The sequence below is a fragment of the Cetorhinus maximus genome, chromosome 5 (assembly GCF_964194155.1).
Source record: "Cetorhinus maximus chromosome 5, sCetMax3.hap1.1, whole genome shotgun sequence".
NCBI lineage: Eukaryota > Metazoa > Chordata > Chondrichthyes > Lamniformes > Cetorhinidae > Cetorhinus > Cetorhinus maximus.
The window spans coordinates 18,139,851-18,155,887 of NC_135883.1; the positions used below are offsets into that span (position 1 = coordinate 18,139,851).

Sequence of the window (16,037 nt, forward strand, 5' to 3'; positions counted from 1 at the left end):
AACCATATAAAAGTCAACCCCCTAACTTCTTGAATACAAAAAAGGATTTCTGAAATTTGACTTTGACATGAGCATATGCATGAGTAGTAAAACAGCCCAAGTCACTTCACAGGACATTATCAAACAAAGTTTGACACCAAGCCACATAAGGAGATAGAAGGACAGATGATCAAAATTTCGCTCAAAACAATAAATTTTAAGGAGTGTCTTACAGGAGGAGAGATGGATTTTAGGAGTGTTTTCCAAAGGTTAGGACTGAGAAAACTGAAGGTACTGCCCCCGATGGAGAGACAAGGGAAATTGGAGATGCATGAAGCCTGAATTGGAGCGATACAGAAATTTCAGAGGAATGTAGGGCAGGAGTATGGAGGAGGTAGCTCAGATAGGGAGGAGTGAGGCCATGGAGGGATTTGCTTACAAAGATGAGAATTTTAAATTTTAGGCATTGCTGAACAAGCACCCAAGGTAGGCCAGTGAAAATGGCTGATGGGCAGTGTTCCTTTTTTTGATGTTTTGTGCAGCCTGTACATTTCAGTGTGCAGTACCTTTAAATTTTCTTGCGTGGTCTCACACACACTATCTTAAATGGGACAGCTTGAGAACTGCCTCTGCAGTGCCTTCTGGGTTGCTGCGCATCCACGCACACATGCGCATTAGAGGGTACATTGGTGATGGGTGAACAGGATTTGGTGCGAGTCGGATAATAGATAGCGGAGCTTTGGGTAATCCAAAGGATGGAAAATGGGAAAGAAAAAAGAAAGTGCTGGAAAAACTCAGCAGGTCTAGCAGCATCTGTGGAAAGAGAAACAGAGTCAACGTTTCGAGTCCGTGTGACCCTTGAGAGCTGAAGAGAAGTGGAAATGTGATGAGATTTATACTGTTTAAGGGGGGTGGGGCAGGTGGAGCTGGATGGAAGGCCAGCAATAGGTGGGGACAAAGGAGAGATTGACAAAAATGTTATCCTTCCTTTGTCCCCAACCTATCGCTGGCCTTCCATCCTGCTCCACCCCCCCTTAAATAGTATAAATCTCATCACATTTCCACTTCTCTGTAACTCTGAAACAGGGTCATACGGACTCGAAATGTTAACTCTGTTTCTCTCTCCACAGATGCTGCTAGACCTGCTGAGTTTTTCCAGCATTTTCTGTTTTTGTTTCAGATTTCCAGCATCTGCAGTATTTTGCTTTTATCTTCATGGAAATTGGGAGTCGGGCTAAGAGAACATTGGAATAGTTGAACCTCGAGATAACCAGAAATGTGGATGAAGGTTACAGCAGCAGATAGGCTGAAGCAGGAGTGGGGCAGGTATTATTATGGAGGCGGAAGTAGGCTGTTATAGTGATGGAGGCGGAAATGAAGTTGGAAACTCAGCTCATGGTCAAATATGAAACCTGTGTTGCAAACAGTCAGGTTCAACCTCAGACAGTGGCCAGGGTGGGGAATGGAATCTGGCCAGGGAACAGAATTTGCATCTGAGACCAAAGGCAATTGCTTTGGTCTTTTCCTATACTCCTGCATGTTTGCCTTTTCAAGTATATATCCAATTCTCTGTAGAAAGTTAGTATTGAATCTGCTTTCTCTACCCTTTCAGGCGGTGGATTCCAGATCATAACACATAAGTGAAAAAAATTCTTCTCGTTTCCCCGAGGTGAAAGCAAAATACTGCAGATGCTGGAAATCTGAAATAAAAACAGAAAATGCTGGAAAGCTCAGCAGGTCTGGCAGCCTCTGTGGAGAGAGAAACAGGGTTAACATTTCAAGTCCATACAACCTCTTCAGAGCTGCTGAGCTTTTTCAGCATTTTCTGTTTTTACTCCTCACTTCCCCACTGGTTCTTTTGCCAATTATCTTAAAAATGTTTCCTCCTCCCAGTGGAAACAGTTTCTCTTTATCTACTCCTAACCCCTCATAATTTTAAACACATCTATTAAATCTCCCCTTAACCTTCTCTACTCTAAGGAGAACAAGCCCAGCTTCTCTCTCCACAAAGAGAGTTTCCAGTATAAATGCGAACTGGGAAAATGTTCACACAAGTGAGATACTTTATTATACTGAATACTATAGATTGTGAGGAATAATAACCATATTACCTGAATAAAAATAGTAAATGCATTGGCTAATCATTTTCTTCTCAAGCATAATGTTAAGGCTCTCTTTCATTCAATATTTCAACAAGATGGGCTTGACAACTTGTCAAAGGATCCCCAAAGAAGGACTAATTAGACATCAAAAGTCAACAAAGTACCAATAATGCCACAAAATTAATCTTGCTGCACTGTTGCATTATCTCAGTTATGAAAATTTATATTGTAATGATGATCGTTATGCTGCAACTGCCAGGCTGACACCAAGAATGTGTTATACAGTTGAGCTGTGGTTAAGAACCTAAGAAATAGAGGCTGGAGTAGACCATGTGGCCCTTCAAGCCTGCTCAGCCATTCAATAAACATTTCAGTATTTACCCTGTCAGACCATTTCATAGCATTTTAATCAGAAAAAAGGGGCTTGCACGCGTGACCTTAGACTATCTTAAGGCTGCAATTTCCCAACTCTAAAGATTTACTGCCAACTTTAGATAAAATTGATAAATTATAAATCAAACAATTTGTTAAGCGTTTGTTTTCAGACCTGTGTAAAATCGAGAAAAATGGATTTTGGTTATTTAAGTTATTCCATGTTTCATTCTATTCCTCTGCTTCTCACTGATACACTGCAGAGTGTTCTACTGGAAAGGTAGACAAACAAAGGAGAAGAAATTAATTCACATTGCACTGCTGCAGATTTACCTTGTGCTGTAACCTGCAAGGCTATGGACCAGGTGCTGGAAAGTGGGATTAAAATGAGCAGCTAGTTTCTTTTTTCTCTTTTTGGCCAATGCAGACATGAAGAGCTGAATGGCCTCTTTGCACCATAACTTTTCTATGGTTCCCTGGAGTCAGGCAATGCCACTAGCCTGCTACTGACTGCATAGGGCAGCATAGGCTATACTGCACAGAAACAGGCCATTTGGCTCAACCAATCCATGCTTGTGTTTTGCTCCACTCGAGCCTCCTACCATCCTTTATCATCCAAATTTACCATCATAAACATCTATTCCCTTTTCCTTCATATGCTTGTCCAGTTTCCCCTTAAATGCTCCTAAATTATTCACTTTGGCCACTCACTGTGGTAACAAGTTCTACGTTCTTACCACTCTTTGGGTGAAGAAGTTTCTTCTGATTTCCCATATTGATAGCCTCTAATTTTGTGCTTCCTCTTATGAGGAATCATTATCTCTTTATTCACTCTATCAAAATCCTTCAAAATTTTAAAGACACCTATTAGGTCACCCCTCAGCCTTCTTTTTTCAAAAGAGAAGCAACCCAATTCTGTGCCAATCAAGCAAATAACAGCCTGCTGTGAGGCTCTTGTCCCTTTAAGGGACGATATCCTGTCTCCAAGTGTTGTCAGTCAGAGGGCTGACAGCCCTTCAGTCCCAGTAGTGCCACCGGGACTGGGAGATAGTCTGGCAGACCCAGCAAAGGGTGGGGGATGGATGGTTGATGAGGTCGGGAGGGGTTGTGTTTCTGCTGCCTGTGGGCCCCTCCATGGGCCACAGGGTACCTGATCAGGAAGGTCTTCTGAGCTCGCAGGGAGATCCACCTGGTAGAATGCCAGCGTTGGCAGGAAGAGGCCCTTTATTGGCCACTTAAGGACCGCAATAGCCTCTGAGCAGGAAAGCCACCTTCTGCCTTCCCTGCCACTGAGAGAATTCCATGGCAGTGAGAGGGCGATGAGCACTCCACCCCACCACCTTCCCCCTCGATTCTACAGGTTACCCAACCCCCCACCCCACCTCACAACTCACTCCCAATGGCCCCTTTAAATTTTACCCCAAAAGTGCAAAACTGATAAAAACTGGAAATGCAGTGCATTGAAGTTCCAGTGCATCAAGCACCACAACACTGTAATATTAACTTTTTAAATGGTGGCATTCCATTCAAGAAGACGGCTCACCACCACCTTCTCAAGGGCAACTAGAGTTTGGGCAATAAATGTTGGCCCAGCCAGTGAAGCCCACATCCCCAGAATGAATAAAAAAAAATTCTGAGACAGTTCATTGGTGTATCATGACAAAATGCAGGTTCGGCTTAATGATTCTATCAAGCTGCAACTTCTTGGCTGTAGCCAGGATGTAGTAAAGGAGCCACACAAGTGAGGTACGTTTCTAGAAATGGGATGGGTGTGGAGGGGCGGGGTGCAGTGGAGAGAAAAATTGAAGATAAATCAACTTGTGCCAGATCCACAGGCCTTCAAATACATAAACTTACTGTCAATCCGAAAGTGTCAAGTTTGAACATGCTGAATACTCAGGTGCTGTGTTTGATGTCGGTCACAGCTGTCGGTGAGTTTCTTCTATCTCCCCAGCAGAGCAGTTTACTGATATGACTAGGGAGTATCCCACATCCTAAACCCTCATAATGGCTAAAATGAATACATGGTGGCAAATAGCCAGCACAGACAAAACGTGAGGCAAAGCAACACAAAACAACTGTAAACTCCTGCTGTGTACTATGTTAATAAGTACTGCATATTAGCATTATTCCGACCTTTAGGTTGTAATTGGCTGTTACAAGCAGTTGTTCAATTGAATTGCTTTCCTTTGCGTGGCAAAATTGATGTTATTTATTGTGTAATAACAGAATACATTCAGCATTTAGAGAAAAGTAGCTGTCAGATCACTGCGGGTAGTGGTTAATGATGCTTGAAAATTCTATTCTTCCAGGTATGACACAATTACCAATCAATGGGAAACAGTAGCTCCTCTTCCCAAAGCTGTGCACTCAGCAGCTGCAACTGTATGCGGTGGCAAAATCTACGTGTTTGGAGGCGTGAATGAGGCAGGACGGGCAGCTGGAGTTTTACAGTCATACGTCCTTCAAACAAACACATGGACTTTCATTGAATCACCAATGATAGGTAAAGTAGAAATCACCACTAAAGGGACATTGCACAGGTTCCTAAATATTGCTTGACATAGCAATAGTGTAGCAAAAGTGCCAGAAGCTGTTTCCTTTACTAAATCAGGATGCTAGCAACTTCTTCACATGAATAACTAACAAAGACAATGGCCCTGAAATTCTGTGTGGATTCTTGCCACCATTTAAAAAGCTAATATGTTGTGGTCCTCGATGTTTTGGAGCTTCAGCGCACTGTATTTCTGCTGATAGATCAGTAAAACCCCCACGGAATTTCAGGGCCAGTTATCCTATCTTTCTCAACAAAAAATAAAAAATACCTGGAAAAACTCAGCAGGTCTGGCAGCATCGGCGGAGAAGAGTACAGTTGACGTTTCGAGTCCTCATGATCCTTCAACTTCAGTTTTTCCAGGTATTTTTTATTTTTTGTTTTGGATTTCCAGCATCCGCAGTTTTTTTGTTTTTATCCTATCTTTCTGTTTAATCTGTCCAGGTAACAGGTGAGGAGATGTTTTATCATTATGCTACCAGTTTGCATAAGAAATCATTTATTCATTCATTCATTCGTGCCCTGCCCAAAGGCAGTTCCATGGCTCATTGTCTGCAGATGCTTCATCCTGAGCCATTTTCTATAACTTGATACAGTATAACATATGTAGCAAAAATAAACAATAGAGAATAGATGTGCTAAAAATGCAAAACCTTTACATTGTAAATCAGAGGGAGATTTTGGGCAGCTGGTAATTCTTGATCTGAAACCTTGACTTATTCCATTGTGTAAAACATTTACATATTATACCATGAGCAGCATTATCTAGAATCAGTGAAAGGGGAGAATGGAACATATTCTTACATGTCAGAAAGCACTGAGCTGGATTAGGGCAGCCACTAGCTTTATAATAAATGAAAAGAAAGCAAGCCACAGTCTTTTATCAATGTTTCACATGAACACCAATGAGATTTAGCTGGCTAATTATTATCCCTTATCATCCTGTTCAATCATAAGTAGCATTTCAGCCAAATGGATGTTGATTACCCGCTGCGTCAGCAGAATACTGGGATAGAATTATACAAAAGAACTTCATTATTATTTAAATAGTCCTTGATTATAATTAATGCATTATGGAAATGAGTTATTTTCTTTCTCTGAATGTTAATCAAGGTTTGTGTTAATTTATTGATAATATAAATCAGAAAGTGGCTTGTAAAGTTGTCTAATTCCCCTCTGATCAGGTGCTGGTCTTGGCTGCACTATAACAAGGGGGAAGCACTGAGCAGGAGAAAGGCACTTTTCCAAAGGGACAGAGAGGAATTTGAAGGATGAATTATTCAGGTCACACCCATGTTCATTTCCAAGAGGCTGGTCTACACTCAGCGCCTATCCATAGCAGTGTGGCATCTGGAAAACTACAGGCACAAACCAATAACTCATGCTTCCATAGTTCCGCATGCTAGTTCTCCAGTACGCTTCCTAATGATGAAAAATAATAAGAATACAACTGTCTATTATTTGTTCCAATAAATAAACCTCCAAAGTACAAATGCTGTTTCCTGTAACTATACTGATTGGATAGAGGTATCAGAATGGTTAGAAAATGATATATTTGAATACCCATGTGTGATTTAATTGCAGGAAAAGATAAAAGAGGAAAATTAAATTAATTTGGCAGTTGTTTGAGAGCATATTACCTTTGAGGGGAATATCAGACACCGGGGCCTACTGCAAAGGTTTGAGGGTCTATATTCAATTTGCACTCCTTCTCCCATTTTCTGGTCTTCCCTTATAGTTAACTGTGAGTCATAACACAGCCTGAAGACTCAAACCGGTGTCCCTTTTCACCATGGTGCAGTGTCTGTGATTGAATGGGTTTCCCATCAGGAACACCTTTGGAAAATGGAGATATGAAATGCATGTTTACATCAGCATAGTACATTTTAGAAATATTGTAATATGCAGCGCAGTCTCGGGATATAGTGATTTTTGTTATTTACAAGGTGAAATGAGTGACTGCACTGATATTGTTCTTCAATATCTCATTTAAAAGCCTAATAATGAAGTGTTTATTATTTGCAAATGTCCAAAAATAATAGATTCTTTAGTTTTTTTGTATTATTTATTGTATAGGATTAACTACCATTAAACTGCACATCTTCCATCAAAATCATTACTATACGTTAAGATTATTCAGCATGCAAGGACATGCATATGGAAAATACCAGAGGACCAATTTAATGATTAGGGGCTAATGATGAGTCTCGCTCACCAGCTGTGCATATTGTGAAATCACCGGTCAAAGAAAGAGACTTTCCGAATTCTCCTCCAATTTTCACAGATTTCAGGGTGCTGATTTTCTTGGAGGGGAAGTTCCCGCATTCTTGTCTCCCCTCATATATATTTGTGATAAAGAAACAACAGTGATTCAAATGACTGCCTCAGGGTAATTACCAACTTGGTATTGGTGTGTTCACAGCTGGCTTGAAAATTTAAGTCCTCATAGATGCATCAAGACTTCTGCAGGATCTTATTATATTTTTTCCTCTTTCCTCTAATGTTACTACCTTATGGGGGAGTAGTGGGGGTGGTGGGAGGAACAATATGGCGAGAAGGCCAAAAATCAGTTTCATGCCGTCATGAAACCAGTTTGCAATCAGCCGCTCCACCCGTTCAATGGCGGGCTGAGTTTCCCACCACCACACATCGGGAACCTAATTTCAATACTTTAGCACCTCATCATAAGCCCTGCTCGCTGGAATCATCCTCCCACACTGGATCATCCGGGCACATCGGCATGATTACACACTGACATGTACATAAGCGATGTGCGCTTGGCGAGCTGCACTTCACTCGGGACTTCGAGGTTTGTTTGCCTACCTTGCTTTGGGCAGCACTCATGTTCATCAGCGTCAGGCTTCGCAGGCAGCACCACATCACTTTTAGGGGGGGGGTGCTCACAGGCAGATCTCTGCCTGCCTGACCAGTGGTAAGGCAGGGGTGGCTTTTTAACAGCTACAGGGCCAGGGCTTGCTTAGGGAAGGGGGAGAAGTGGCCTCAGGCAAGGGAAGAGGCTGAAGGGCAAGGGCCATACTGGGGAAGGGGGATATCCCAGGGTGTGTGTGGGGGTATATTTTGATCCGTGCAAGTGGCCTCAAGAGGGTGAGAGCTGAGGAGGCAGTCTCCAGAGGAGATGAGGCCAGATGGAGATGTGAGGGTGTGTGTGAGAATGGATGGTGATGTCCCTTAAGCTGGCAGTGAGTGAGATGCCAGTGAATGTGTGATGGCCTTGTGAATGTGTGAGTTTAGAGCGATAAAATGATTGCCTTACCCTGGCGGCATGAATGAGATCATTCACCTGGTTTCTGCACTGGATGACCGACCTCTTGTGTGCAGCATTGGCACTGACCAGACAAAAACAGAAAATGCTGGAAAAACTCAGTAGGTCTAACAACATCTGTGAAGAGAAAAACAGAGTTAACTTTTCGAGTCCGTATGAATCTTCTTCAGAGCACTGACCACCTCTGCCACCACCTCCCAAGCCAGAGTGATGAGACAGATGGGCCTCCTGCAGCCAGATTGGGGGTAGATGACATCACGGCGGGCCTCCACAGCGTCCAGAAGGCATCCCAGAAATGTGTCACTGAATTGGAGGGCTGCACTCTTCTTGGCTTATGGGGCCAAGTCTTCCCAGGGGCAGTCCTGGGCTGGAAACATTGAGAAGTGTGCACGTGGCTGCAGTTTAAATATGGTCAACTTCATGAGGAAACGGTGAGGTAACAGCGTGGCGGGCAAATCGGAGGCCGCCCACCAGCAAGACGGCATGTTTCCTGTGGCTGCATAATTAATGAGGTGGGAATGGGACGTTATGGCAGCCGGAGGGTAAAATGACTTTTTTCCCTCCTGTTACCGCACTTTGTGCAAATCTGGGACAATTCCACCCGTTGAGTCCATTTTGCTGCACCACTAAAGACGAATTTCATCCCATTGTAATTTTAATGTTTGCTAACTTACAATTTATACTATTTATTACCAGCTCTATATCAGAATTTGTTTTGTCACAAATTTTGCCAAGACTGGTTTCTTTCAATACGCTCATTGGTCTCATCAGTTATTTTTGTTGGGAAGAATTTTTAGTACTGAAGGGATTTTGAGGTTTAAGCAGAAACATGCATCAAGTACACTAGAAAGCAGAACATATTACGCTATAAGATACCAAATTCATAATTCTTAGCTCATTTCAAAATAATATAGGTCTATCTAAAGTGTATCTGAATGACTAAGAAGAAACATCAGAAAATTCCATGTGAAGTAAATTTATTTTAAATGAATTTATTTTGTTCTATCAACAGATAACAAGTACGCTCCTGCAGTTACTCTCAATGGTTTTGTCTTTATTCTTGGAGGTGCCTATGCCAGAGCTACTACTATCTATGATCCTGATAAAGGCAATATCAAAGCAGGGCCAAACATGAATCACTCAAGACAATTCTGCAGGTATGAATAATCAGAAGCAACAGCCTTTTAATACTTCTTAGCATAAGCAAAGCTATTCAGCTGGAAAATTGAAAATTCAGTTCTGTTGCCTTAAGCAGCTTTTATTCTCAACACTTCAGTATAAGTATTCGTAGTCAGCCACAGTGTAAGTTTTACCTTTGGACCTACTGAAATTCTACACCACAATTAAACATTTACTTTAAATTCAGGTCAAAGTGAAATGATTAGCACCTGGTTGCACGAATAGTAAGGATCTTGACCTGATTCAGAAAACTTCCGACACACAGTCTCAACTCTCATCTGAACACTATTTGCCTTCAAAAACTTGATTTTCACTGATCCTCAGCAAGACTGAATAGATGACACGAAACCTTCAACTCGGGGGAAATAGGGCCAATATGTCTAGTTGCAATCTTCAAGCATCAATCTCCTGCCATATTAACATAGAGGATGATTGACAGTAGCCATGTGGATTTAATAAGGGCAATTTTCCAGGATTTAGTACCCAGGTACCACCTGTACAGGGAAATTGGGTGCTCATACATTGTCCATATTTAGAATCTGAATTTCCTGCAGGGCTTTTCAAGTGATTTCATTTGAAGAGGACGCACCAAAGTAAATTGCATGCAAATAAGTATCAGACACGTGTATTCAGATTTTCTTCTCTAGTATCAGATGCAGTTAAGAGACAAATTGCTCCCCAAAACAATCTGGCACTATAGCTTCCAGAGCTGCCATTTAAGGGGTTTCTGTCCTAAAGACACAGACTGTATTTGACAAGAAAGGTCTTCATTTTTCTTTGAAAAGCCAAAAATAGCTTTTCAACTTCAGAGATTGTAGAAAGCTGTAACTGTATCTCACATACTAATAGACACCATGTTTGGTTCAGTGGCTTTCCCTCTTTTTTGTAAGATGGCTGAAGCAACAAACATAAGCCACCTTGACAGTTGCTGAAGATATTCCATTTGACCTTCTCCTATTATCAGCTGCATCACTAGCAAAGGGCAGAACTCCTCCTTTCACCTTTCATTACAATTGCTCTATCCCATATCAAGAATCCTCCCAGTCAAACTTCACTTTCCTCCAAACCTCAAATCTGTGTGTACACACATTTGTTTTTCCCGATAATAATAGAAAAGTGATTGAGCTCCAACCATTGATCCATCACCACGCTGAATCCCTCTGACCCACGTTTTCCATGCTAGTCATGTGGATGCATCATAATCCTACTTGTAAGTAAACTCCCAGTAACAGGAAACTGGGAGGTGGGACTAAGCTGTCCCTTAGGAACCTCATGTTGGGAATGAGGCAATGTTCCTAAGTATTTTGGAATATTTGATCTGATGTTGCAGCTTTATTTCTCATTAAGATTTTGCCATTATTTCTTAAGCACTTTGTTTTTCTATTTGGATGACTATGGGAGCAGGTAACATTTGGGAATAGATTTCAGATCTATGAAGCTGAGGTCAAATATGTTTTAAGCACATGGTTCCATCACAAGTTACAGTGAAAAGGTCCTTCAGTCAATTTGATCACATCCTTCCAGAATACAAACCCTACTGTTTTCCTATTACAGTTTTTAGTATCTGCCCAAATTAGCAGCATTCTGACGATGCAGCACTCCCTAAGCGCTGCACTGAAATATGAACCCACAAACCCACGGCCTTCTGACCTGGAATGAGGATGCTAGCAATCGAGCCAAACTAACACAAAGCATTTGAGAGACTTGGAAGATTTTTATGCCACCGTGACTCAAGTGGCCGCCTTGGAGATGCCTGGTTTCTGTGGCTATAGTAAATTGAGCGATTCAAGAGTCCTCTGATCTGTGATGCCTTTTCCCCATGCTCTAGGTTACTGTCTCTCTTACTCTGAGTTTTTATCCTCTAATTGTCACTCTCTCCATGTGTTATGCTTTCTCATGCCACATTTTTCTGTAGTACACACTGTGCGACTTTCCTTTCTCTGTGTTTATTTATCTTTGTCATTTTCTGCTTTTAGAACTTTCTGTGTTACTCCAGCAATTTCTGCCATCTGCATGCTCTCTTCAGTGATCTGCAACTGCTGCCTTTTCCTCCAATAATCTCTGACGGCTGAAAGAGACCAGATTTGGGGGATTGGGAATCACCAGAATTGAGCAGACAGCCACAAGAGAACAAAGAATAGTTCAGTGAGCAGGCAGGGCAGGGATAAGCTAGAAACAGCATATGTAAGCCTTTAGTCCCAAGCGACCCTTGTGTTTTTATGTTGTGCTTTCACTCTTCAAAACAGAGTTGTACTGGGCCCTGCAGTATAGCACTGTAGGCAAGTATAGCACTGTCTGCCGGGAGGAGAGAACGTCTCTAGGCTTAAGGCTGTTAATTTTTCATGAGGAGCAAGGAGACATCAGTGCAATTGAATGGCAGGGCAGATAAGTTTGTGATTTATTGTTTGAATTTTTTTTTTATTTGTTAACAAAGTGATATATTTTACTGGTTGATTTTGAATACACATGGAAAGTCTCACCTGCTGAGTGTACATATCAGAAATGCTGATGTGATACACATGATTTCCCAACCACTATTACTTACAGTGTGGCTTGCGAGGAACCATCATGCAACTATCATATTGGAGGTTTTTTTTCCTGTCGTATGAATTTGTAGAATGTTTGGCTGGTGAGAAATATGTTTGGGGTGTGATTCATACAGCATAATCATATTTGAAAGGAGAAAGAAACACAGGCTGAACTCTCAGGTTTCCAGGCATGATGAGGTTGAACTCTCAAAATGGCCCAGGTCCCATGCTAAATGGAAAGAGGACTTAACTATTTTATTAATTAAAATACTAACATAATTTTAGTACCCTGAAAATTATGGGAGAGATCCACTGCAGCCATTGCCAATATCACGGTGGCAATGTTCATGAAAGCCTATCACTGAGCAGGTAGCACTGCCCCCTGAGTCAGCTGGTAGGTACACTTTAAATAACACTCAGGCCTAGTAATGTTTAGACCCCAATTGGTGTTTTTGGACTGAACTGGGCAGAGATATTGTCAACTCCAACCAGACCATTATCAGCTGGCAGTCCCTAACCAAACAGGATCCCATTTCCTCTATATTTCATGGGGGAAGAAGGAGCAGGATTGCTCCTCCAAGGTTTTCAAAAAGTACCTGGACTGCAGCCAATCTTCCTGTGCCCCCTCGCTCCAGAGCTCAGGGTTACCCCTCCTTGCCTACCTACCTTGCAACCCAGAGGCTGGTCGGACAGCCCCAGGACACTTGGTCTGCAAATTCAGTCCTCTGGTCCAATGTTAATGAGGCTGAGCTCTCAAAATGGTCCAGTCCTCAAGCCAGGTCCATCAGGCAGCCAGCTGGCATGTTCCATTGGCAGGTTCACTTGGGAAAATCCACCCCAGTGGCTTAAATAATATCGATTGTAGAACTGTTGAAAGAAAAAAAAAATTGCTGGACATTCTTGAAGGGTGCTAGTATCCCAATGGTCAACACAAAAGCAAAGGGATTGTAATTGTGCTCTGCAATATTGGAATCAAATGCACTAAATATTCAGATTAAATTCTTCTGCTATATAGTCATTTTTAATCTATTTGTATATAAATGAACTAAGGTCTTAACAAATACAACATTTCATACTTTTCTCAGCATGATTCCAAGGCATAAACTTTTATTCAATGTGTTTTTCTACTTTCCTCAATCTTATCCCAAAATCTAGTACTTGTGGTGCAACCTTCTGATTAAAATGTTTTGAATTGTTAACGTCAATCTTTCTACTTGACGCCTTGGATAACTCTTTCCAGCTGGCAGCTCCTCTAAGATTCAGTATATATTTTTAAAACTGTAATGTTATTTACATATATGAGAAAACACTGAGGTTAAATATTTTTGTGTGCCTTTATTTAGAATTGTACCATTTAAAATTACAGAGAATGAAGTTAGAAAACAATTTAGAGAAAAACATATAGTGGATGTTTCAATGCATGTAAGCATAGGATATCAAAATTCTGTTCAAGTGACCACTTAATACAGTCTATTCTTTTATTTTCAAATTACCTAGTTAGTATTGAAAATAAAATCTAATGTCTGAGGAATCAGTAATGAATTAAATCTGATTACCTATTTCATAATAAGCAAAGGAAATATGACACTTCCTTTGCACTGAAACCATTCCAATAATATTTCTATATATTCCTGAAGGAAACATTATTATTTTCTGACAATGTCCGGCACAGTAATTCCATTATGACTAGTTGTATGATACTCCTTGGCAACAATGACTTTAATGCAAACATCGTGCGTTAATCACCTCTGACTTTTCCCCAATTATTCAAAATAGTCTTGCATGTATAAAGCATTTTATATGGTTCAAATAAATCATTCTGACATCTCAAGAGATTACTTTATAATAGGGTATTATTTAAACTTCTTCAACAAGAACTGCAAGCTCAAGTTTTCAACAGCTTTTTTTTGTACTTTTCATTTTCAGCCAATGATTGATGAGCAGGTGGCGTAGTGAGAGATTATACAACACGAACCCCTTTCAGTAGAAGATTAAGTGCATTTTTTAGGAAGACCGTAATAGAATCAATAATTGACAACAAATTGCATTTACATAGCACCTTTAGCATAGCAAATAACCTAAGATTCTTAACAGGAGTATTAATCAAACAAAATTTGACACTGAGCCATTTAAGGGGATATTAGCTTGGTGAAGGAGGTAGGTTTTAACAAGTGCCTTAAAGGAGGAAAGAAAGGTGGAGGTGAGGAAAGGTGTGGGGAGGGAATTTCATAGCTTAGGGCTTGGTAACTGAAGGCACAGCCACAAATACTGGAACAAAGATAATCAGGAAAACACAAGAGACCAAACTTACACAGAGAGAGAGAGAGAGATGAGGCCATGGAGGGGTTTGATCACAAAAATGAGAAGGTGAACAGGGCTTGATGAGTGTTAGGGTACCAACAGCTGAGTTTTGGATGAACGAAAGTTTACAAGGATGCAAGGTGGGAGTCTAGAGTCTACTGAAGTCTAGTCTAGTCAAGTCTAGAAGTAATAAAAGCATGGATGAGGATTTCAACAGCAGGTGAACTGAAGCAGGGGTGGAAATATGCAATGTCATGAGGATGTAAGTAGGTGGTCTACGTGATGGTGAAGATATGAGGTCAGAAGCTCAGCTCAGGATCAAATACAACACCAACATTGTGAATGGTCTGGTTCAACCTCAGACAATGACTAGGGAGAGGGATGGAATTGGTGGCTAGGGAACAGAGTTTATAGCAGGGAAGGAAGACAATGGCATTCCTCATCCCAATATTTAAATTGGAGGATATTTCTGCCCATCCAGTACTAGATGTCGGGCAAGCAGCATGACAAATCGGAGGCAGTGGAGAGGTCGAGAAAGGTGGTATTCCCCAAAGGTCAGTGCTAGGACCATTGATTATTTTTTGGATATCTAAATGACTTGGGTAAAAAATTGGCAATGATACCAAACTTGGAAGTGTGGAAAACAGTGAGGATGATACAAATTAACAGCAACAGAAAATAAATAAAGTCTAGCAGAATGGGCAGGCATGTGGCATATCGAATTTAATGGAGAAGAGTGAGGTGATGCATTTTGGCAAGAGAGATAGGAAAAAGATATATGGATTTAATGGTACAATTATAAAGAGTTTTCAGGTATAGATGGACCTAGGGGTTCATATGCATAGATCTTGGAAGGTGGCAGGTCATATTGAGAGGATAGTTAGCAAAGTTTATGAGATCTTGGCCTTCATAAATAGAGGTATTGAGTACAAAAGCAGTGAAATTATGCTGAACGTTTTTAAAGCTCTGGTTAGACCGGAACCAGAGTATTATATCTGGTTATGGTCAACACACTTTAAGAAGGACATGGAATTCCTTGAGAGAGTGCAGAGGAGATTTACCGAAAATGGTTCCAAGGCATGAAGGAATTCAGCTCCAAGTTTAGGTTGGAGAAGCTGGAGTTCTTCTCCTTGGAACAAAGGGGATTGAGGTGTGATCTGATAACGGTGTGCAAGATTATGACAGGTTTAGATAAGGTGGATAAAGAAAAGTTGTTCCCATTAGCCGATCATACAAGGACTAGGGGACACAGGTTTAAGGTTTTAGGCCAGAAATGCAGGGGGATGCGAGAAATAACTTTTTCATGCAGTGAATTGCCTGAGTTCCAGGTAATGATTTGGAATTTGCTACCTATGCTGCTGGTGGGAAGTGGAGACAGTGAATGATATCAAATGGAAATTGGATGGACACTTGAAGGAAATAAACTTGCTATGGGGGTAGAGTGGAATAATGAGACTGACTGGATTGCTCTATAGAGAGTCAGCATGGACTCGCTGGGCTGACTGGCCTCCTGTGCTGTTATGACTCTATATGCTGGTGAGGTTGACCTGGATATCATCAGCGTCTATTTGGAACCTGATATTTCTGTTTTTGGATATCACTTAAGGACAGCATGTAGGTGAGAAATAAGAGATCAAGGGGACTCTAGGGGTAACCTTGCAGGAGCTTGATCAGGAGTCACTGCAGATGATTATTTGGATACGATTAAGTACATACAAATGGAACCATTGGCAGTCCCA

At 41.2% G+C, this 16,037-nt stretch overlaps 1 protein-coding gene across 6 annotated transcripts in view; it reads left to right on the forward strand.

Moving 5' to 3' along the window:
* Positions 1 to 16,037, forward strand: part of klhl29 (kelch like family member 29) — a 529,985-nt gene that overhangs the window by 482,163 nt on the left and 31,785 nt on the right. For 5 of the 6 annotated variants that reach the window (XM_078541558.1, XM_078541553.1, XM_078541555.1 and 2 more), the window contains 2 exons: positions 4,766 to 4,959; positions 9,303 to 9,447. In XM_078541558.1, coding sequence (XP_078397684.1) covers positions 4,766 to 4,959; positions 9,303 to 9,447 — 339 coding nt within the window. Of the gene's footprint in view, positions 1 to 4,765; positions 4,960 to 6,191; positions 6,361 to 9,302; positions 9,448 to 16,037 lie in introns of those variants that run through there. The other variant, XM_078541559.1, reaches the window with a different exon arrangement.